This window comes from Arachis ipaensis, chromosome B2 (genome assembly GCF_059453495.1).
Source record: "Arachis ipaensis isolate K30076 ecotype BB chromosome B2, ASM5945349v1, whole genome shotgun sequence".
Taxonomy (NCBI): Eukaryota; Viridiplantae; Streptophyta; class Magnoliopsida; order Fabales; family Fabaceae; genus Arachis; species Arachis ipaensis.
Genome location: NC_142437.1, coordinates 15649863 through 15672678, shown reverse-complemented (window position 1 = coordinate 15672678; position 22816 = coordinate 15649863). Strand labels below are relative to the sequence as shown.

Below are 22816 nucleotides of genomic sequence, written 5' to 3'. Positions count from 1 at the left end.
TGAATATTGGAGCTTGATTGGTGATTTTGGAAAGCTTGGAAGAGGGTTTTGTGTGATAAAATCTGTTCTTGGAGGTGTTGAGACCTTGAGAGCTTGAGGACAAGTGGTTTGGAAGTGCTCCGGTTGAGCTTGGGAAATCGGCTAAGGTATGGTTTCGGTTTCCCGTATCTAATATGTAATGTGGTAGGAAATACTTAGGCTAGAGGCCCTAAGATAGGCATTGAATTGTTGGTGTTGTTGAATGGTTGAGATATATGATGTGTTCATATATGTGATTATGAATATTGATGCCTTGATTGTGTGATATATAAGAAATGCATGTTGTGATATATGCTTGATGGATGATTGAGGTTGAATTGATGAGAGGTACCATGTTGATGGTGAGTATGATGTTGATCATGTATAATGATGGTTGATTGGAAATGGTATTATTGAAAATTAGGATGAGGAAGGACGTATGACATGATATTGTGTTTGTCCTTTAGCCATTTGATTGAGAAGTATTAGAATGGTTAGAGGTGGTTTTGGGAATTTTGGTAAAATGTCAATGTGTGAGTTGAGGATGGCTTGTTGTTGATTTTGGCACATTTTGAATGATTTTAAGGAGAAGGGTTGAAATTGGCATGTTTTGATTGATTTTGAAAAGAGTTGAAAGTGGCTTGTTTTGAAAATGGCACTTTATGGTTTTGTATGAAAACATGGTTTTTGGGCATACTTTGACGGGACATAACTTGGACTACGGATCTCTGATTTATGCCAAATTTGTTTAGAAATGAAATTGGATCCGGGATGTCCATGCCGTTTGAAGAACGGGTGAAAAACGATTTAAAATGAGGAAGTTATGTCCGTCGGAAGATTGAGGGTTGAATCTGTGAATTCTGCAACTTTTAACTTAGAAAATTATTAGCAGAATGACCCCTCGCGCGTAGGCGCACTTGGCGCGTACGCGCCGTTCTTCCAGAAAGCGCCATCCACGCGTGTGCGTGATGTGCGCGGGCGCGCCGAATCTGCTGCACCCAATGCCCAGCCATTTTCCAGAGGGTTGTGCCAGAGTTGTGCCAGTTTTGTGCCTGGGGCGCAAGAGCACCCACGCGTACGCGTGGCTGACGCTTGCGCGTCGTTTGGCTAATTTTCAATCCGCGCGTTCGCGCGTATGACGCTTGCGCGTCGAGAAGTTTTTAAGGCCATCCACGCGTGCGCGTGGAGTGCGCGTACGCGTGGCCCCGTTTTCATCCCAAAGTTGATTTTTGAGTTTTAAAAGCCAAATTTCATACTTCTAAGCCTCCGATCTCACCACTTATGTCTTAAATCATTATGATATACCTAGCATGAGAAAAAGGGCTAGTGAATGTGGTAACTTGCGAGTGAAGCAAGGGAAAAAATGAATGATCATTGAGGATCAAAGATGATTATGTGAGATGCGGAGAATGGCGGTGGGAGTGCTTGTTATGCCATGGGCCGAAGGGCCGTAAATGTTAATGAATTGGCTGGTTATGGATTTAACCGTGAGCCGGATGGCTAGATTATTGCCGTGTGACGGCGGAGCCATGTTTATGGCTAAGTATAAATGCATATATGCTGTTGAATGAATTGTGAATGTTGCACTTCCACCATTGGAGATGAGGGTTTCCCTGGGTAGTAGCAATGGCTAGCCACCATGTGCTCCAGGTTGAGACTCGAAGCTCTGTTAACCCAATGTCGTAAGTGTGGCCGGGCACTGTGAAAGACCCGGATGAGCTCGCCCCCATAAATATTCACCAGTGATGGTGATGGATAAATATTCACCAGTGAGGGTGATGGATATGGATCATGATTATGATCAAGTTTATGATGAGTATAACTCGAGTTGGGGATGCACGACAGAGGGACAGTCCAATGGTTAGCTACCAGGACTTGTCGGGTTGGCTCTATAACCGACAGATGATATCATCAGCCACTAGGGACAGGCATGCATCATAAGCATACTACATGAATTGTTTGAGATTGCCTATTTGACTGCATATTACTTGCTAATTGTCTAAATGCCTTATCTGTTCCTATTTGTGAATCTCTTGTTTGATATGACTGTGTTTGCTATATTATACTCCTGCTGGTGGTTGGGAGGTCTGAAGGAATTGGAAAGGGAAGTATTAGTTAGACTGGAGAATCTTTAGTCAGTTGCCACTTACGGTTTAGCTTGTTTATAAGCTTTGATATTATCTGGAGGAAGTTCTAGGATTGCCTTTGGCTTTCCTCTATTATTATGTATTATATATGTCGAAGCTGTTACCGTACTGGGGACCTCTGGTTCTCACCCATGCGGATTTTGTGGTTTTCAGATGCAGGACGCGAGGCTTCTCGTTGAGGCATGCTGGAGACCTCTGGATTAGCGAAGATCCTTTGTTCTCGGGACTCTATTTTGATTTATATATCTTGTTTAGATACTTTTATCTCCATTAAATAATACAAACTGTGATGACTCCTTCTAGAGGGGATTTTGGAGAATAGGTTTTCTGTATTTGTGTCCCTTTGGGTTTCCTTTGGGGTTTTCCTTATTTTATTATTTGTATATATTACTATGCTCGAACCGGTTATCTTCGCGGCCGGATTTTGAGTCTTGATATTCCTGTTTTTGACACTCCTTTGCATATATGTTATCTCGCGTTCGCTTATCCTTTGCTCGTTGCGTTATCGATCGGAGTGTTGCGTTTTCGAGTTACAATTTTTTGTTTACCCCCTTTTCTATAAAGGCTCCTAGTTATAATCAATTATTCATACTACTATACGTACTAAATTTTTGTTTTAGAGGTCATAATACCTTGCCATCTCTGAATTATGACTTAAGCATAAGGCTCTGTATGGTGGGGTGTTACATTATGGTATCAGAGCAGTTCGTTCCTGTAGAGCCTGAGGAATGGACTGACTATGCTTCTGTGCATTCTCTGTATGTGTGTTATGTGCTGTTAGTATATCTACTTGATATAGTTGGCATAAACGTTCATGAGCATGCATTTGGGACTTTGAAGCACTAAACTTCCGATATTGAGACTGATCAACTTAATATCGATTGTTTGGTGTGTATAGGAACCAGATGGCGTCTCATGTACGCGGTAGAGGCCGTGGGAGAGGTCGTACTAATGCTCGTGCGCCGGAGAATAACCCTAATGACCCGGTGAACTTTATGACTGCGTTGGAGAACATGGCTGCCGCTATGCAAGCCACTGCTGAGGCTCTTGGTCAACAGATGAACAACCATGGCAATGACAGAAATGGAGCTCAGGGACAAATGGAGATCAGAACTTTCGTTGTGTTGGTGAACAAGTGTGGGGTTGCTGAAGAGTGTGTGAAGAGGGCAGCCGCTAAGAAGAGAAGTCACAAAGGATCATTTCCACAGAACCGAGGGAAGAGCTTTTCACCTAGAGGTCCGCCTTTCAAGAGAAGAGGTTCCTTTAGGAGGCCCAACAACAACAACTCCCAAGGGAAAAGGTTTGGGAAGCAACCTCAGAATGATCAAGTTTGTACTAGGTGTGGAAGTCACCATCCGAGAGCACCATGCAAGGCCGGATGGGGTTTGTGCTACAATTGTGGAAAGGCAGGACATAAGCTCCCATGGTGTCCGGAGCACCAGAAGCAAGGTGCTGGGAAAGCACAACAAACTGGTCGAGTGTTCACCACCTTAGTTGTGGGTGCAGAAGGATCCGAGACACTCATTCGAGGTAACTTTGAAATGGCTGGTCAAACTTTAAATGCTTTATTTGATTCAGGAACATCGCATTCATTCATTGCATTCGAGAAAGCCCATGAGTTAAGATTGAAGATCGTAACCTTAGGTTATGACCTAAAAGTATATAATGCTACCCATGAAGCCATGGTAACTAGGCTAGGATGCCCGAAAGTTTCGTTTAGGTTCAAGCAGCGTGATTTTGTCCATAATTTAATCTGCTTACCGATGATCGGTCTTGATCTTATCTTGGGATTGGACTGGTTATCTGAGGACCATGTCCTGCTTGATTGTTCTACAAAGTCAGTGTACTTTATGCCGGAAGATACAGAAGGGCTAGTCGTGGTAAATGATTATTACTTGAATTCGATGATGGTGAACTGTTCTGGAATTGAATGCCAGGGTATCCTGTTGTTAACCGCGGGTGTTTCGGGTGATGATCAAAGGTTGGATCAGATTTCGATAGTGTGTGAGTTTCCGGAAGTGTTTCCCGATGATATTGAGGAATTTCCACCTAACCGAGAGGTCGAGTTTGCTATTGAATTGGTGCCCGGGGCGGGACCAATCTCAAGTGCTCCTTATAGAATGTCACCGTTAGAGATGGCCGAGCTAAAGTCTCAGTTAGAGGAATTGTTGGGTAAGAACTTTATCCGACCAAGTGTTTCCCCGTGGGGTGCTCCAGTGTTACTGGTAAAGAAGAAAGATGGAAGTATGCGGCTCTGTGTGGATTACAGGCAGCTGAACAAGGTCACCATAAAGAATAAGTACCCATTACCGAGGATTGATGATCTCATGAATCAATTACAAGGAGCTGGAGTTTTCTCCAAGATCGATTTGCGATCCGGTTATCACCAGATAAGGGTGAGGGGTGAGGATATCCCTAAGACCGCTTTTAGAACTCGTTATGGTCATTACGAGTACACTGTAATGTCCTTTGGGTTGACGAACGCTCCTGCAGTATTCATGGATTACATGAATAGAGTGTTCCGTCCGTTTTTGGATAAATTCGTTGTTGTCTTCATTGACGACATACTGATTTACTCCAAGACTGAAGAAGAGCATGCGGAACATCTGAGGACCATGTTGTAGATTCTAAAGGAGAAGAAACTCTATGCGAATCTATCTAAGTGTGAGTTTTGGAAGGATGAGGTGAAGTTTTTGGGTCACGTGGTGAGTAAGAAGGGAATAGTCGTAGATCCAACTAAGGTAGAAACTGTGATGGATTGGAGGCAACCAACCACAGTAACTGAGATAAGGAGTTTTCTGGGTTTAGCTGGCTATTACCGAAGGTTCATCAAAGGCTTTTCGCAATTAGCCTTGTCGTTGACAAAGTTAACTCGCAAAGACACTCCGATTGTTTGGACTCCTGAGTGCGAGGAGAGCTTTCAGGCATTGAAGAAAAAGTTGACCACTGCACCTGTGTTAGTGTTACCTGAGCCGAACGAGCCTTTTGAGGTGTACTGTGATGCCTCATTAAAGGGTCTAGGATGCGTGCTAATGCAGCATTATAATGTGGTGGCGTATGCCTCACGACAGTTGAGACCTCACGAAGTTAGTTACCCTACGCACGATTTGGAACTCGCTGCGGTTGTGTTCGCCTTGAAGGTGTGGAGGCATTATCTCTATGGGGTTAAGTTCCAAGTCTTCTCCGATCACAAGAGCTTGAAATATCTCTTTGATTAGAAAGAGCTTAATATGAGGCAAAGGAGGTGGATGGAATTATTGAAAGACTACGACTTTGAGTTGAATTACCATCCGGGAAAGGCAAATGTAGTGGCGGATGCGTTAAGTCGGAAATTGTTATATACGGCTTGGATGATGCTTCAAGAGGAGAAGTTGCTCAAAGGATTCGAGAGTCTAAAAATTAGTGTTCCAGAAGTATCCGGAACCTTGTGCTTGAGCCGATTAGAAATCTCGAGTGACTTTAAGTCCAAACTCCTAAAGGCTCATGAAAATGATGAAGCGTTATGGAAGGTGTTACCGGCTATCGAGCAAGGAAAACAGTGGAGAGTGTCGGAAGAAAAAGATGGGTTATGGAAATTCAAGGGTAGGATCATTGTGCCAGATGTTGGTACTTTGAGGCAAGATATCTTAAAGGAGGCACACAAAAGTGGATTCTCCATTCACCCGGGAAGTACTAAAATGTACCATGATTTAAAGGCGATGTTTTGGTGGCCAGGTATGAAGAATGATGTGGCGGAACATGTTTCAAAGTGCTTAACTTGTCAAAAGGTAAAGATTGAACATCAAAGACCTTCCGGGATGTTGCAACCTTTAGAGGTTCTGCAATGGAAATGGGAGAGTATTGCGATGGACTTTGTGTCGGGATTGCCAAGGACTAGGACTGGTTTTGATGTTATCTGGGTGATTGTGGACCGACTGACGAAGTTAGCTCACTTTTTGCCCATTCGGATAACTTACACCCTCGAGGAGCTAGCTCGGTTATACATAAAGGAGATTGTGAGACTCCATGGTGTACCTGCTACTATAATCTCTGATAAAGATCCTCGTTTTACTTCGAGATTCTGGGGTGCATTTCAGAAAGCTTTTGGAACCCGATTAAGCTTAAGTACAGCTTACCATCCTCAAACAGATGGTCAATCCGAGAGGACGATCCAAACCCTAGAGGATATATTGAGAGCTTGTGTTTTGGATCAACCGGCGAGTTGGGATCGATATATGCCATTAGTGGAGTTTGCATACAATAACAGTTACCATGCGAGCATCGGAATGGCTCCGTATGAGACATTGTATGGGAGGAAATGTCAATCTCCGCTATGTTGGTATGAAGCTGGAGAGAAAGGCTTGTTGGGGCCGGAGATGATAGCTGAGACCATTGAACAAGTGAAGAAAATCCGAGAGAGGATGCTTACGGCGCAGAGTCACCAAAAGAGTTACGCCGATCAAAGGCGGAAGTCCTTGGAATTTGAGGGAGGAGATCATGTTTTCCTGAAGGTTACTCTGACCACAGGAGTAGGTAGAGCGATTAAAGCAAAGAAGTTGAATCCTCGATACATTGGTCCATTTCAGATCCTGGAGAGGATTGGGCCGGTGGCGTATCGGGTGGCTCTACCACCTCATCTTTCGAACCTGCATGATGTGTTTCACGTGTCGCAGCTTCGGAAGTACACTCCTGATGCTAGCCATGTGTTAGAACCTGAATTGGTTCAGTTAAGGGAAGATTTGACGCTTCCAGTGGCTCCAGTTAGAATTGATGATACTAGTATCAAACGGTTGCGTGGAAAAGAGGTTTCATTAGTCAAAGTGGCTTGGAGTCGAGGCGGTGTTGAGGAACACACTTGGGAACTTGAGTCGGAGATGCGAACGGATTATCCACACTTATTCTCAGGTAATTGAATTTGAATTTTGAATTTTGTGGGCAAAATTCCCAATTAGGTGGGTAGAATGTAAGACCCGGTTAATTAACGGCTGATTAACCCATAAATGAGAATTTATTCTAGAAAGCCAAAAATGTTATTTTTATGGCTTAATATGATAGAGGAAATTGAGATGAGAATTTCGGTACCAATTTTATAGAAAACGGACCAAGATTGGACCGAACGGGCCAAACCGGTCCAATCGGACCCAAAGTGGGCCCTTGGCCCAACTAAACTAAACTAAAACCCTAGTTTTCAGCACTCTCTCTCCTCACAACACACTAAACACGCTGAAATGGAGGCTATGGAGGGAAGAACACTCTCTCAAATTCTCTCCCTTGGTTGATCTTCAAACCACCATAACTTTTGATCTAGAGCTCCGATTAGCGCTCCGTTTGCGGCCACGCGTTCACCGCGGAGAGCTCTACAAAACCCATACAATCAATCTTGAGGTAAGCCACGTTTTACTGTACGAAATTCCAGCCCTTGATTTCGAGTTTCATGAGCAAAAATGTTGAGATTTTGGGTTCTTTGATGTTATAGGACCCAACTCTCTTGAAGGAGAAGGTTAATCTTGTCTCCTTGGACCTTGGGTGTGGTAAGATTCTCAACCCTAGTGTAATTTGTTGTTCTATGAGGTTTGGGTATTGAGATGTTGTGTATGGGTATGATGATTGTGGCTTAGGTTGTGTATATGTGAATATTGGAGCTTGATTGGTGATTTTGGAAAGCTTGGAAGAGGGTTTTGTGTGATAAAATCTGTTCTTGGAGGTGTTGAGACCTTGAGAGCTTGAGGACAAGTGGTTTGGAAGTGCTCCGGTTGAGCTTGGGAAATCGGCTAAGGTATGGTTTCGGTTTCCCGTATCTAATATGTAATGTAGTAGGAAATACTTAGGCTAGAGGCCCTAAGATAGGCATTGAATTGTTGGTGTTGTTGAATGGTTGAGATATATGATGTGTTCATATATGTGATTATGAATATTGATGCCTTGATTGTGTGATATATAAGAAATGCATGTTGTGATATATGCTTGATGGATGATTGAGGTTGAATTGATGAGAGGTACCATGTTGATGGTGAGTATGATGTTGATCATACATATTAGACCTTGAGAGCTTGAGGACAAGTGGTTTGGAAGTGCTCCGGTTGAGCTTGGGAAATCGGCTAAGGTATGGTTTCGGTTTCCCGTATCTAATATGTAATGTAGTAGGAAATACTTAGGCTAGAGGCCCTAAGATAGGCATTGAATTGTTGGTGTTGTTGAATGGTTGAGATATATGATGTGTTCATATATGTGATTATGAATATTGATGCCTTGATTGTGTGATATATAAGAAATGCATGTTGTGATATATGCTTGATGGATGATTGAGGTTGAATTGATGAGAGGTACCATGTTGATGGTGAGTATGATGTTGATCATGTATAATGATGGTTGATTGGAAATGGTATTATTGAAAATTAGGATGAGGAAGGACGTATGACATGATATTGTGTTTGTCCTTTAGCCATTTGATTGAGAAGTATTAGAATGGTTAGAGGTGGTTTTGGGAATTTTGGTAAAATGTCAATGTGTGAGTTGAGGATGGCTTGTTGTTGATTTTGGCACATTTTGAATGATTTTAAGGAGAAGGGTTGAAATTGGCATGTTTTGATTGATTTTGAAAAGAGTTGAAAGTGGCTTATTTTGAAAATGGCACTTTATGGTTTTGTATGAAAACATGGTTTTTGGGCATACTTTGACGGGACATAACTTGGACTACGGATCTCTGATTTATGCCAAATTTGTTTAGAAATGAAATTGGATCCGGGATGTCCATGCCGTTCGAAGAACGGGTGAAAAACGATTTAAAATGAGGAAGTTATGTCCGTCGGAAGATTGAGGGTTGAATCTGTAAATTCTGCAACTTTTTAACTTAGAAAATTTTTAGCAGAATGACCCTCCGCGCGTAGGCGCACTTGGCGCGTACGCGCCGTTCTTCGAGAAAACGCCATCCACGCGTACGCGTGGTTTGCGCGGGCGCGTCGATGCGCTGCACCAAATGCCCAGCCATTTTCCCGAGGGTTGTGCCTGAGTTGTGCCAGTTTTGTGCCTGGAACGCAAGAGCACCCACGCGTACGCGTGGCTGACGCTTGCGCGTCGTTTGGCTAGTTTTCAACCCACGCGTTCGCACGTATGACGCTTGCGCGTCGATGAGTTATAAGGCCATCCATGCGTGCGCGTGGAGTGCGCGTACGCGTGGCCCTGTTTTCATCCCAAAGTTGATTTTTGAGTTTTAAAAGCCAAATTTCATACGTCTAAGCCTCCGATCTCACCACTTATGTCTTAAATCATTATGATATGCCTAGCATGAGAAAAAGGGCTAGTGAATATGGTAACTTGCGAGTGAAGCAAGGGGAAAAATGAATGATCATTGAGGATCATAGATGATTATGTGAGATGCGGAGGATGGCGGTGGAAGTGCTTGTTATGCCATGGGCCGAAGGGCCGTAAATGTTAATGAATTGGCTGGTTATGGATTTAACCGTGAGCCGGATGGCTAGATTATTGCCGTGTTATGGCGGAGCCATGTTTATGGCCAAGTATAAATGCATATATGCTGTTGATTGAATTGTGAATGTTTGCACTTCCACCATTGGAGATGAGGGTTTCCCTGGGTAGTAGCAATGGCTAGCCACCATGTGCTCCCGGTTGAGACTCGAAGCTCTGTTAACCCAATGTCGTAAGTGTGGCCGGGCACTGTGAAAGGCCCGGATGAGCTCGCCCCCGTAAATATTCACCAGTGATGGTGATGGATAAATATTCACCAGTGAGGGTGATGGATATGGATCATGATTATGATCAAGTTTATGATGAGTATAACTCGAGTTGGGGATGCACGACAGAGGGACAGTCCAATGGTTAGGTACCAGGACTTGTCGGGTTGGCTCTATAACCGACAGATGATATCATCAGCCACTAGGGACAGGCACGCATCATGAGCATACTACATGAATTGTTTGAGATTGCCTATTTGACTGCATATTACTTGCTAATTGTCTAAATGCCCTATCTGTTCCTATTTGTAAATTTCTTGTCTGATATAACTGTGTTTGCTATATTATACTCCTGCTGGTGGTTGGGAGGTCTGAAGGAATTGGAAAGGGAAGTATTAGTTAGACTGAAGAATCTTTAGTCAGTTGCCACTCACGGTTTAGCTTGTTTATAAGCTTTGATACTATCTGGAGGAAGTTCCAGGATTGCCTTCGGCTTTCCTCTATTATTATGTATTATATATGTGAGAACCAGAGGTCCCCAGTACGGTAACAGCTTCCACATATATAATACATAATAATAGAGGAAAGCCAAAGGCAATCCTAGAACTTCCTCCAGATAATATCAAAGCTTATAAACAAGCTAAACCGTAAGTGGCAACTGACTAAAGATTCTCCAGTCTAACTAATACTTCCCTTTCCAATTCCTTCAGACCTCCCAACCACCAGCAGGAGTATAATATAGCAAACACAGTCATATCAAACAAGAGATTCACAAATAGGAACAGATAAGGCATTTAGACAATTAGCAAGTAATATGCAGTCAAATAGGCAATCTCAAACAATTCATGTAGTATGCTTATGATGCATGCCTGTCCCTAGTGGCTGATGATATCATCTGTCGGTTATAGAGCCAACCCGACAAGTCCTGGTAGCTAACCATTGGACTGTCCCTCTGTCGTGCATCCCCAACTCGAGTTATACTCATCATAAACTTGATCATAATCATGATCCATATCCATCACCCTCACTGGTGAATATTTATCCATCACCATCACTGGTGAATATTTATGGGGGCGAGCTCATCCGGGTCTTTCACAGTGCCCGGCCACACTTACGACATTGGGTTAACAGAGCTTCGAGTCTCAACCTGGAGCACATGGTGGCTAGCCATTGCTACTACCCAGGGAAACCCTCATCTCCAATGGTGGAAGTGCAACATTCACAATTCATTCAACAGCATATATGCATTTATACTTAGCCATAAACATGGCTCCGCCGTTACACGGCAATAATCTAGCCATCCGGCTCACGGTTAAATCCATAACCAGCCAATTCATTAACATTTACGGCCCTTCGGCCCATGGCATAACAAGCACTCCCACCGCCATTCTCCGCATCTCATATAATCATCTTTGATCCTCAATGATCATTCATTTTTTCCCTTGCTTCACTCGCAAGTTACCACATTCACTAGCCCTTTTTCTCATGCTAGGTATATCATAATGATTTAAGACATAAGTGGTGAGATCGGAGGCTTAGAAGTATGAAATTTGGCTTTTAAAACTCAAAAATCAACTTTGGGATGAAAACGGGGCCACGCGTACGCGCACTCCACGCGCACGCGTGGATGGCCTTAAAAACTTCTCGACGCGCAAGCGTCATACGCGCGAACGCGCGGATTGAAAATTAGCCAAACGACGCGAAAGCGTCAGCCACGCGTACGCGTGGGTGCTCTTGCGCCCCAGGCACAAAACTGGCACAACTCTGGCACAACCCTCTGGAAAATGGCTGGGCATTGGGTGCAGCAGATTCGGCGCGCCCGCGCACATCACGCACACGCGTGGATGGCGCTTTCTGGAAGAACGGCGCGTACGCGCCAAGTGCGCCTACGCGCGAGGGGTCATTCTGCTAATAATTTTCTAAGTTAAAAGTTGCAGAATTCACAGATTCAACCCTCAATCTTCCGACGGACATAACTTCCTCATTTTAAATCGTTTTTCACCCGTTCTTCGAACGGCATGGACATCCCGGATCCAATTTCATTTCTAAACAAATTTGGCATAAATCAGAGATTCGTAGTCCAAGTTATGTCCCGTCAAAGTATGCCCAAAAACCATGTTTTCATACAAAACCATAAAGTGCCATTTTCAAAATAAGCCACTTTCAACTCTTTTCAAAATCAATCAAAACATGCCAATTTCAACCCTTCTCCTTAAAATCATTCAAAATGTGCCAAAATCAACAACAAGCCATCCTCAACTCACACATTGACATTTTACCAAAATTCCCAAAACCACCTCTAACCATTCTAATACTTCTCAATCAAATGGCTAAAGGACAAACACAATATCATGTCATACGTCCTTCCTCATCCTAATTTTCAATAATACCATTTCCAATCAACCATCATTATACATGATCAACATCATACTCACCATCAACATGGTACCTCTCATCAATTCAACCTCAATCATCCATCAAGCATATATCACAACATGCATTTCTTATATATCACACAATCAAGGCATCAATATTCATAATCACATATATGAACACATCATATATCTCAACCATTCAACAACACCAACAATTCAATGCCTATCTTAGGGCCTCTAGCCTAAGTATTTCCTACTACATTACATATTAGATACGGGAAACCGAAACCATACCTTAGCCGATTTCCCAAGCTCAACCGGAGCACTTCCAAACCACTTGTCCTCAAGCTCTCAAGATATCAACACCTCCAAGAACAGATTTTATCACACAAAACCCTTTTCCAAGCTTTCAAAAATCACCAATCAAGCTCCAATATTCACATATACACAACCTAAGCCACAATCATCATATCCATACACAACATCTCAATACCCAAACATCATAGAACAATAAATTACACTAGGATTGATTATCTTACCACACCCAAGGTCCAAGGAGACAAGATTAACCTTCTCCTTCAAGAGAGTTGGGTCCTATAACATCAAAGAACCCAAAATCTCAACATTTTTGCTCATGAAACTCGAAATCAAGGGCTGGAATTTCGAACAGTAAAACGTGGCTTACCTCAAGATTGATTGTATGGGTTTTTTAGAGCTCTCCGCGGTGAACGCGTGGCCGCAAACGGAGCAGCAATCGGAGCTCTAGATCAAAAGTTATGGTGGTTTGAAGATCAAGTGAGAGATAGAACTTGAGAGAGTGTTCTTCCCCTCCCTTACTCCATTTCAGCGTGAATATGAGTGTTGTGAGGAGAGAGAGTGCTGAAAACTAGGGTTTTGGTTTAGTTTAGTTGGGCCAAGGGCCCACTTTGGATCCGGTTGGCCCGGTTTGGCCCGTTCGGTCCAATCTTGGTCCGAATTCTATAAAATTGGTACCAAAATTCTCATCTCAATCTCCTCTATCACATTTAGCCATAAAAATAACATTTTTGGCTTTCTAGAATAAATTCTCATTTATGGGTTAATTAGCCGTTAATTAACCGGGTCTTACATTCTACCCACCTAATTGGGAATTTTGCCCATAAAATTCAAATTCATTTACCTGAGAATAAGTGCGGATAATCCGTTCGCATCTCCGACTCAAGTTCCCAAGTGTGTTCCTCAACACCGCTTCGACTCCAAGCCACTTTGACTAATGAAACCTCCTTTCCACGCAACCGTTTGATACTAGTATCATCAATTCTGACTGGAGCCATTGGAAGCGACAAATCTTCCCTTAACTGAACCGATTCAGGTTCTAACACATGGTTAGCATCAGGGGTGTACTTCCGAAGCTGCGACACGTGAAACACATCATGCAGGTTCGAAAGATGAGGTGGTAGAGCCACCCGATACGCCACCGGCCCAATCCTCTCCAGGATCTGAAATGGACCAATGTATCGAGGATTCAACTTCTTTGCTTTAAGCGCTCTACCTACTCCTGTGGTCGGAGTAACTTTAAGGAAAACATGATCTCCTTCCTCAAATTCCAAGGGCTTCCGCCTCTGATCGGCGTAACTCTTTTGGCGACTCTGCGCCGTAAGCATCCTATCTCGGATTTTCTTGACTTGTTCAGTGGTCTCAGCTATCATTTCTGGCCCCAACAAGCCTTTCTCTCCAGCTTCATATCAACATAGCGGAGATTGACATTTCCTCCCATACAATGCCTCATACAAAGCCATTCCGATGCTCGCATGGTAGCTATTATTGTATGCAAACTCCACTAACGGCATATACCGATCCCAACTCGCCGGTTGGTCCAAAACACAAGCTCTCAACATATCCTCTAGTGTTTGGATCGTCCTCTCGGATTGACCATCTGTTTGAGGATGATAAGCTGTACTCAAGCTTAATTGGGTTCCAAAAGCTTTCTGAAATGCACCCCAGAACCTCGAAGTGAAACGAGGATCTCTATCAGAGATTATAGTAGCAGGTACACCATGGAGTCTCACAATCTCCTTTATGTATAACCGAGCTAGATCCTCAAGGGTGTAAGTCATCTGAATGGGCAAAAAGTGAGCTGACTTCGTTAGTCGGTCCATAATCACCCAGATAGCATCAAAACCAGTCCTAGTCCTTGGCAATCCCGACACAAAGTCCATTGCAATACTCTCCCACTCCCATTGCGGAACCTCTAAAGGTTGCAACATCCCGAAAGGTCTTTGATGTTCAATCTTTACCTTTTGACAAGTTAAGCACTCTGAAACATATTCCGCCACATCATTCTTCATACCCGGCCACCAAAACATCGCCTTTAAATCATGGTACATCTTAGTACTTCCCGGGTGAATGGAGAATCCGCTTTTGTGTGCCTCCTTTAAGATATCTTGCCTCAAAGTGCCAACATCCGGCACAATGATCCTACCCTTGAATCTCCATAACCCATCTTTTTCTTTCGACACTCTCCATTGTTTTCCTTGCTCAATAGCCGGTAACACCTTCCATAACGCTTCATCGTTTTCATGAGCCTTTAGGAGTTCGGACTTAAAGTCACTTGAGATTTCTATTTGGCTCAAACACAAGGTTCCAGATTCTTCTCGAACACCAATTTTTAGACTCTCGAATCCCTTGAGCAACTTCTCCTCTTGAAGCATCATCCAAGACGCATACAACGACTTCCGACTTAACGCATCCGCCACTATATTCGCCTTTCCAGGATGGTAATTTAACTCAAAGTCGTAGTCCTTCAACAATTCCATCCACCTCCTTTGCCTCATATTAAGCTCTTTCTGATCAAAGAGGTATTTCAAGCTCTTGTGATTGGAGAAGACTTGGAACTTAACCCCATAGAGATAATGTCTCCACACCTTCAAGTCAAACACAACCGCAGCGAGTTCCAAATCGTGCGTAGGGTAACTAACTTCGTGAGGTCTCAACTGCCGCGAGGTATACGCCACCACATTATGATGCTGCATCAGCACGCATCCTAGACCCTTTAGTGAGGCATCACAGTACACCTCAAAAGGCTCGTTCGGCTCAGGTAGCACTAACACAGGTGCAGTGGTCAACTTTTTCTTCAATGCCTGAAAGCTCTCCTCGCACTCAGGAGTCCAAACAAATGGAGTGTCTTTGCGAGTTAACTTTGTCAACGGCAAAGCTAATTGCGAAAAGCCTTTGATGAACCTTCGGTAATAGCCAGCTAAGCCCAGAAAACTCCTTATCTCAGTTACTGTGGTTGGTTGCTTCCAATCCATCACAGCCTCCACCTTAGTTGGATCTACGGCTATTCCCTTCTTACTCACCACGTGACCCAAAAAATTTACCTCACTCTTCCAAAACTCACACTTAGACAGTTTCGCATAGAGTTTCTTCTCCTTTAAAATCTGCAACACGGTCCGCAAGTGTTCCGCATGCTCTTCTTCAGTCTTGGAGTAAATTAGTATATCGTCAATGAAAACAACAACGAATTTATCCAGAAACGGACGGAATACTCTATTCATGTAATCCATAAACACTGCAGGAGCGTTCGTCAACCCAAAAGACATCACAGTGTACTCGTAATGACCATAACGAGTCCTAAAAGCGGTCTTAGGGATATCCTTACCCCTCACCCTTATCTGGTGATAACCGGATCGCAAATCGATCTTAGAGAAAACCCCAGCTCCTTGTAATTGATCCATGAGATCATCAATCCTCGGCAATGGGTACTTATTCTTTATGGTGACCTTGTTCAGCTGCCTGTAATCCACACAGAGCCGCATACTTCCATCTTTCTTCTTTACCAATAACACTGGAGCACCCCACGGGGAAACACTTGGTCGGATAAAATTCTTACCCAAAAATTCCTCTAACTGAGACTTTAGCTCGGCCATCTCTAACGGTGACATTCTATAAGGAGCACTTGAGATTGGTCCCGCCCCAGGCACCAACTCAATGGCAAACTCGACCTCTCGGTTAGGTGGAAATTCCTCAATATCATCGGGAAACACTTCCGGAAACTCACACACTACCGGAATCTGATCCAACCTTTGATCATCACCCGAAACACCAGCGGTTAACAACAGGATACCCTGACATTCGATTCCAGAACAGTTCACCATCATCGAATTCAAGTAATAATTATTTACCACGACCGGCCCTTCTGTATCTTCCGGCATAAAGTACACCGACTTTGTAGAACAATCAAGCAGGACATGGTTCTCAGATAACCAGTCCAATCCCAAGATAAGATCAAGACCGATCATCGGTAAGCAGATTAAATTATGGACAAAATCACACTGCTTGAACCTAAACGAAACTTTCGGGCATCCTAGCCTAGTTATCATGGCTTCATGGGTAGCATTATACACTTTTAAGTCATAACCTAAGGTTACGATCTTCAATCCTAACTCATGGGCTTTCTCAAATGCAATAAATGAATGTGATGCTCCCGAATCAAATAAAGCATTTAAAGTTTGACCAGCCATTTCACAGTTACCTCGAATGAGTGTCTCGGATCCCTCTGCACCCACAGTTGAGGTGGTGAACACCCGACCAGTCTGTTGTGCTTTCCCAGCACCTTGCTTCTGCTTCTCCAGACAACTTGTGGCTTTATGCCCCGCCTTTCCACAATTGTAGCACAAACCCCATCCGGCCTTGCATGGTACACCCGGATGGTGACTTCCACACCTAGTACAAGATTGATCATTTTGAGGCTGCTTCCCAAACCTTTTCCCTTGGGAGTAGTTGTTGTTGGGCCTCCTAAAAGAACCTCCCCTCTTAAAAGACGGACCTCTAGGTGCAAAGCTCTTCCCTCGGTTCTGTGAAAATGATCCTTTGTGACTTCCTTTCTCAGCGGCTGCCCTCTTCACACACTCTTCAGCAACCCTACACTTGTTCACCAACTCGGAGAAAGTCCTAATCTCCATTGGCCCCACCGAACCGAAAATATCGCTCCGGAGTCCTCCTTCGTACTTAACACACTTTCATTCCTCATATTCCACCGGAGTCCCTTGACACATACGAGAGAATCTGAACAGCTCCTCAAACTTGTCAGTATACTCAGATACGGACATAGCACCCTGCTTCAGCTGCAACAATTCAAGCTCCTTGGCCGTCCTAGCAAAAGTCGGAAAGTACTTCTTATAGAACTCTTCTTGAAAGACATTCCAGGTGATATAATCATCACCCTGCTGCAGGAGGCGTCGGATACCCTGCCACCAATGCGACGCTTCACCAGTGAGCAAATAGGTAGCGAACTCCACACGCTGCCCTTCAGGTACCACCTGCGCTTGCAGTGCTCGTTCCATAGCCTGAAACCACGTATCGGCTTCAGTCGGGCTAGTAGTTCCCTTGAACTTCGGTGGATTAACCTTCAAAAAGTTCGCCAGTGTCATCGGACCCTGAACTCCACCTCCGTCATTACCATGGTTGTTCATCTGTTGGCCAAGAGCCTCAGCAGTGGCTTGCATAGCAGCAGCCATGTTCTCCAACGCAGTCATAAAGTTTACCGGATCATTAGGGTTAGTCTCCGGCGCACGAGCATTAGTACGACCTCTCCCACGGCCTCTACCGCGTCCACGAGGCGCCATCTGGTTCCTATACACACCAAACAATCGATATTAAGTTGATCAGTCTCAATATCGGAAGTTTAGTGCTTCAAAGTCCCAAATGCATGCTCATGAATGTTTATGCCAATTATATCAAGCAGATATACTAATAGCACATAACACACATACAGAGAATGCACAGAAGCATAGTCAGTCCATTCCTCAGGCTCTACCGGAACGAACGGCTCTGATACCATAATGTAACATCCTACCATACAGAGTCTTATGCTTAAGTCATAATTCAGAGATGGCAAGGTATTATGACCTCTAAAACAAAAATTTAGTACGTATAGTAGTATGAATAATTGATTATAACTAGGAGCCTTTGTAGAAAAAGGGGTAAACAAAAATCGTAACTCGAACGCGCAACACTCCGATCGATAACGTAACGAGCAAAGGATAAGCTAACGCAAGATCATATATATATAAAGAGTGTCAAAAACGGGAATATCAAGACTCAAAATCCGACTGCGAAGATAACCGGTCCGAGCATAGTAATATATACATATGATAAAATAAGGAAAACCCCAAGGAAAACCCAAAGGGACACAAATACAGAAACCTATTCTCCAAAACCTCCTATAAGAGGAGTCATCACAGTTTGTATTATTTAATAGAGATAAAAGTATCTAAACAAGATATATAACCCAAAACAAAGTCCCAAGAACAAAGGATCTTCGCTAAATCCAGAAGTCTCCAACATGCCTCAACGAGAAGCCTCGCGTCCTGCATCTGAAAACCACAAAATCCGCATGGGTGAGAACCAGAGGTCCCCAGTACGGTAACAGCTTCCACATATATAATACATAATAATAGAGGAAAGCCGAAGGCAATCCTGGAACTTCCTCCAGATAGTATCAAAGCTTATAAACAAGCTAAACCGTGAGTGGCAACTGACTAAAGATTCTTCAGTCTAACTAATACTTCCCTTTCCAATTCCTTCAGACCTCCCAACCACCAGCAGGAGTATAATATAGCAAACACAGTTATATCAGACAAGAAATTTACAAATAGGAACAGATAGGGCATTTAGACAATTAGCAAGTAATATGCAGTCAAATAGGCAATCTCAAACAATTCATGTAGTATGCTCATGATGCATGCCTGTCCCTAGTGGCTGATGATATCATCTGTCAGTTATAGAGCCAACCCGACAAGTCCTGGTAGCTAACCATTGGACTGTCCCTCTGTCGTGCATCCCCAACTCGAGTTATACTCATCATAAACTTGATCATAATCATGATCCATATCCATCACCCTCACTGGTGAATATTTATCCATCACCATCACTGGTGAATATTTACGAAGGCGAGCTCATCCGGGCCTTTCACAGTGCCCGGCCACACTTACGACATTGGGTTAACAGAGCTTCGAGTCTTAACCTGGAGCACATGGTGGCTAGCCATTGCTACTACCCAGGGAAACCCTCATCTCCAATGGTGGAAGTGCAAACATTCACAATTCAATCAACAGCATATATGCATTTATACTTGGCCATAAACATGGCTCCGCCGTAACACGGCAATAATCTAGCCATCCGGCTCACGGTTAAATCCATAACCAGCCAATTCATTAACATTTACGACCCTTCGGCCCATGGCATAACAAGCACTTCCACCGCCATCCTCCGCATCTCACATAATCATCTATGATCCTCAATGATCATTCATTTTTCCCCTTGCTTCACTCGCAAGTTACCATATTCACTAGCCCTTTTTCTCATGCTAGGCATATCATAATGATTTAAGACATAAGTGGTGAGATCGGAGGCTTAGACGTATGAAATTTGGCTTTTAAAACTCAAAAATCAACTTTGGGATGAAAACAGGGCCACGCGTACGCGCACTCCACACGCACGCGTGGATGGCCTTATAACACATCGACGCGCAAGCGTCATACGCGCGAACGAGTGGGTTGAAAACTAGCCAAACGACGCGCAAGCGTCAGCCACGTGTACGCGTGGGTGCTCTTGCGTTCCAGGCACAAAACTGGCACAACTCAGGCACAACCCTCGGGAAAATGGCTGGGCATTTGGTGCAGCACATCGATGCGCCCGCGCAAACCACGCGTACGCGTGGATGGCGTTTTCTCGAAGAACGGCGCGTACGCGCCAAGTGCGCCTACGCGCGGAGGGTCATTCTGCTAAAAATTTTCTAAGTTAAAAAGTTGCAGAATTTACAGATTCAACCCCCAATCTTCCGACGGACATAACTTCCTCATTTTAAATCGTTTTTCACCCGTTCTTCGAACGGCATGGACATCCCGGATCCAATTTCATTTATAAACAAATTTGGCACAAATCAGAGATCCGTAGTCCAAGTTATGTCCTGTCAAAGTTTGCCCAAAAACCATGTTTTCATACAAAACCACAAAGTGCCATTTTCAAAACAAGCCACTTTCAACTCTTTTCAAAATCAATCAAAACATGCCAATTTCAACCCTTCTCTTAGAAATCATTCAAAATGTACCAAAATCAACAACAAGCCATCCTCAACTCACACATTGACCCTTTACCCAAAATTCCCAAAATCACCATCTAACCATTTTAACACTTCTCAATCAAATGGCTAAAGGACAAACACAATATCATGTCATACATCCTTCCTCATCCCAATTTCCAATAATACCATTTCCAATCAACCATCATTATACATGATCAACATCATACTCACCATCAACATGGTACCACCCATCAATTCAACCTCAATCATCCATCAAGCATATATCACAACATGCATTTTCTCATATATCACACAATCAAGGCATCAATATTCATAATCACATATATGATCACATCATATATCTCAATCATTCAACAACATCATCAATTCAATGCCTATCTTAGGGCCTCTAGCCTAAGTATTTCCTACTACATTACATATTAGATACGGGAAACCAAAACCATACCTTAGCCGATTTCCCACGCTCAACCGGAGCACTTCCAAACCATTTTTCCACAAGCTCTCAAGATATCAACACCTCCAAGAACAGATTTTATCACACAAAACCCTTTTCCAAGCTTTCAAAAATCACCAATCAAGCTCCAATATTCACATATACACAACCTAAGCCACAATCATCATATCCATACACAACATCTCAATACCCAAACATCATAGAACAATAAACTACACTAGGATTGAGAATCTTACCACACCCAAGGTCCAAGGAGACAAGATTAACCTTCTCCTTCAAGAGAGTTGGGTCCTATAACATCAAAGAACCCAAAATCTCAACATTTTTGCTCATGAAACTCGAAATCAAGGGCTGGAATTTCGAACAGTAAAACGTGGCTTACCTCAAGATTGATTGTATGGGTTTTGTAGAGCTCTCCACGGTGAACGCGTGGCCGCAAACGGAGCGGCAATCGGAGCTCTAGATCAAAAGTTATGGTGGTTTGAAGATCAAGTGAGAGATAGAACTTGAGAGAGTGTTCTTCCCCTCCCTTACTCCATTTCAGCGTGAATATGAGTGTTGTGAGGAGAGAGAGTGCTGAAAACTAGGGTTTTGGTTTAGTTTAGTTGGGCCAAGGGCCCACTTTGGGTCCGGTTGGTCCGGTTTGGCCCGTTCGGTCCAATCTTGGTTCGAATTCTATAAAATTGGTACCAAAATTCTCGTCTCAATCTCCTCTATCACATTTAGCCATAAAAATAACATTTTTGGCTTTCTAGAATAAATTCTCATTTATGGGTTAATTAGCCGTTAATTAACCGGGTCTTACATTAAACTTTGGTCAATTCATTCAGAGAGTGAATGAATTTCCGGGTTCGACTCCTGGCTGCGGAATATTTTTTGAATATTAATCTTTTTTAAATATTACTAAATTTAATGTCAAGGCAAAAATTTAACGTTAAGCCATCACACAACAACTAAGTTAATAAATTATTATTTGTAAGCTAAGAACACAACAACTTTAATGTCTGCAGTAGTATAAAACTTTGGTCAATTCATTAAGAGAGTGAATGAATTTCCGGGTTCGACACCTGGCTGCGGAAAATTTTTTGAAAATTAATCTTTTTTAAATTTTACTAAATTTAACGTCAAGGCAAAAATTTAACGTTAAGGCATCATACAACAACTAAGTTAATAAATTATTATTTGTAAGCTAAGAACACAACAACTTTAATGTCCGCAGTAGTATAAAACTTTGGTCAATTCATTAAGAGATTGAATGAATTTTCGGGTTCGACTCCTGGCTGCGGAAAATTTTTTGAATATTAATCTTTTTTAAATTTTACTAAATTTAACGTCAAGGCAAAAATTTAACGTTAAGGCATCACACAACAACTAAGTTAATAAATTATTATTTGTAAGCTAAGAACACAACAACTTTAATGTCCGCAGTAGTATAAAACTTTGGTCAATTCATTAAGAGAGTGAATGAATTTCCGAGTTCGACTCCTGGCTGTGGAAAATTTTTTGAATATTAATCTTTTTTAAATTTTACTAAATTTAACGTCAAGGCAAAATTTTAACGTTAAGGCATCACACAACAACTGAGTTAATAAGTTATTATTTGTAAGCTAAGAACACAACAACTTTAATGTCCGCAGTAGTATAAAACTTTGGTCAATTCATTAAGAGAGTGAATGAATTTCCGGGTTTGACTCCTGGCTGCGGAAAATTTTTTGAATATTAATCTTTTTTAAATAATACTAAATTTAATGTCAAGGCAAAAATTTAATGTTAAGGCATCACACAACAACTAAGTTAATAAATTATTATTTGTAAGCTAAGAACACAACAACTTTAATGTCCGCAGTAGTATAAAACTTTGGTCAATTCATTAAGAGAGTGAATGAATTTTCGGGTTCGACACCTGGCTGCGGAAAATTTTTTGAAAATTAATCTTTTTTAAATTTTACTAAATTTAACGTTAAGGCAAAAATTTAACGTTAAGGCATCACACAACAACTAAGTTAATAAATTATTATTTGTAAGCTAAGAACACAACAACTTTAATGTCCGCAGTAGTATAAAAC

General features: G+C 42.6%; 1 protein-coding gene across 1 annotated transcript; it reads left to right on the top strand.

Annotated features, from left to right (window-relative positions):
* The first annotated feature begins 3070 nt into the window (after positions 1-3070).
* On the top strand, positions 3071-4752 carry LOC148573116 (uncharacterized). Its single transcript, XM_088505678.1, has 2 exons — positions 3071-3695; positions 4748-4752. The coding sequence occupies exons 1-2, from the start codon at positions 3071-3073 to the stop codon at positions 4750-4752; spliced, it is 630 nt and encodes a 209-aa protein (XP_088361804.1).
* Positions 4753-22816: the final 18064 nt, after the last annotated feature.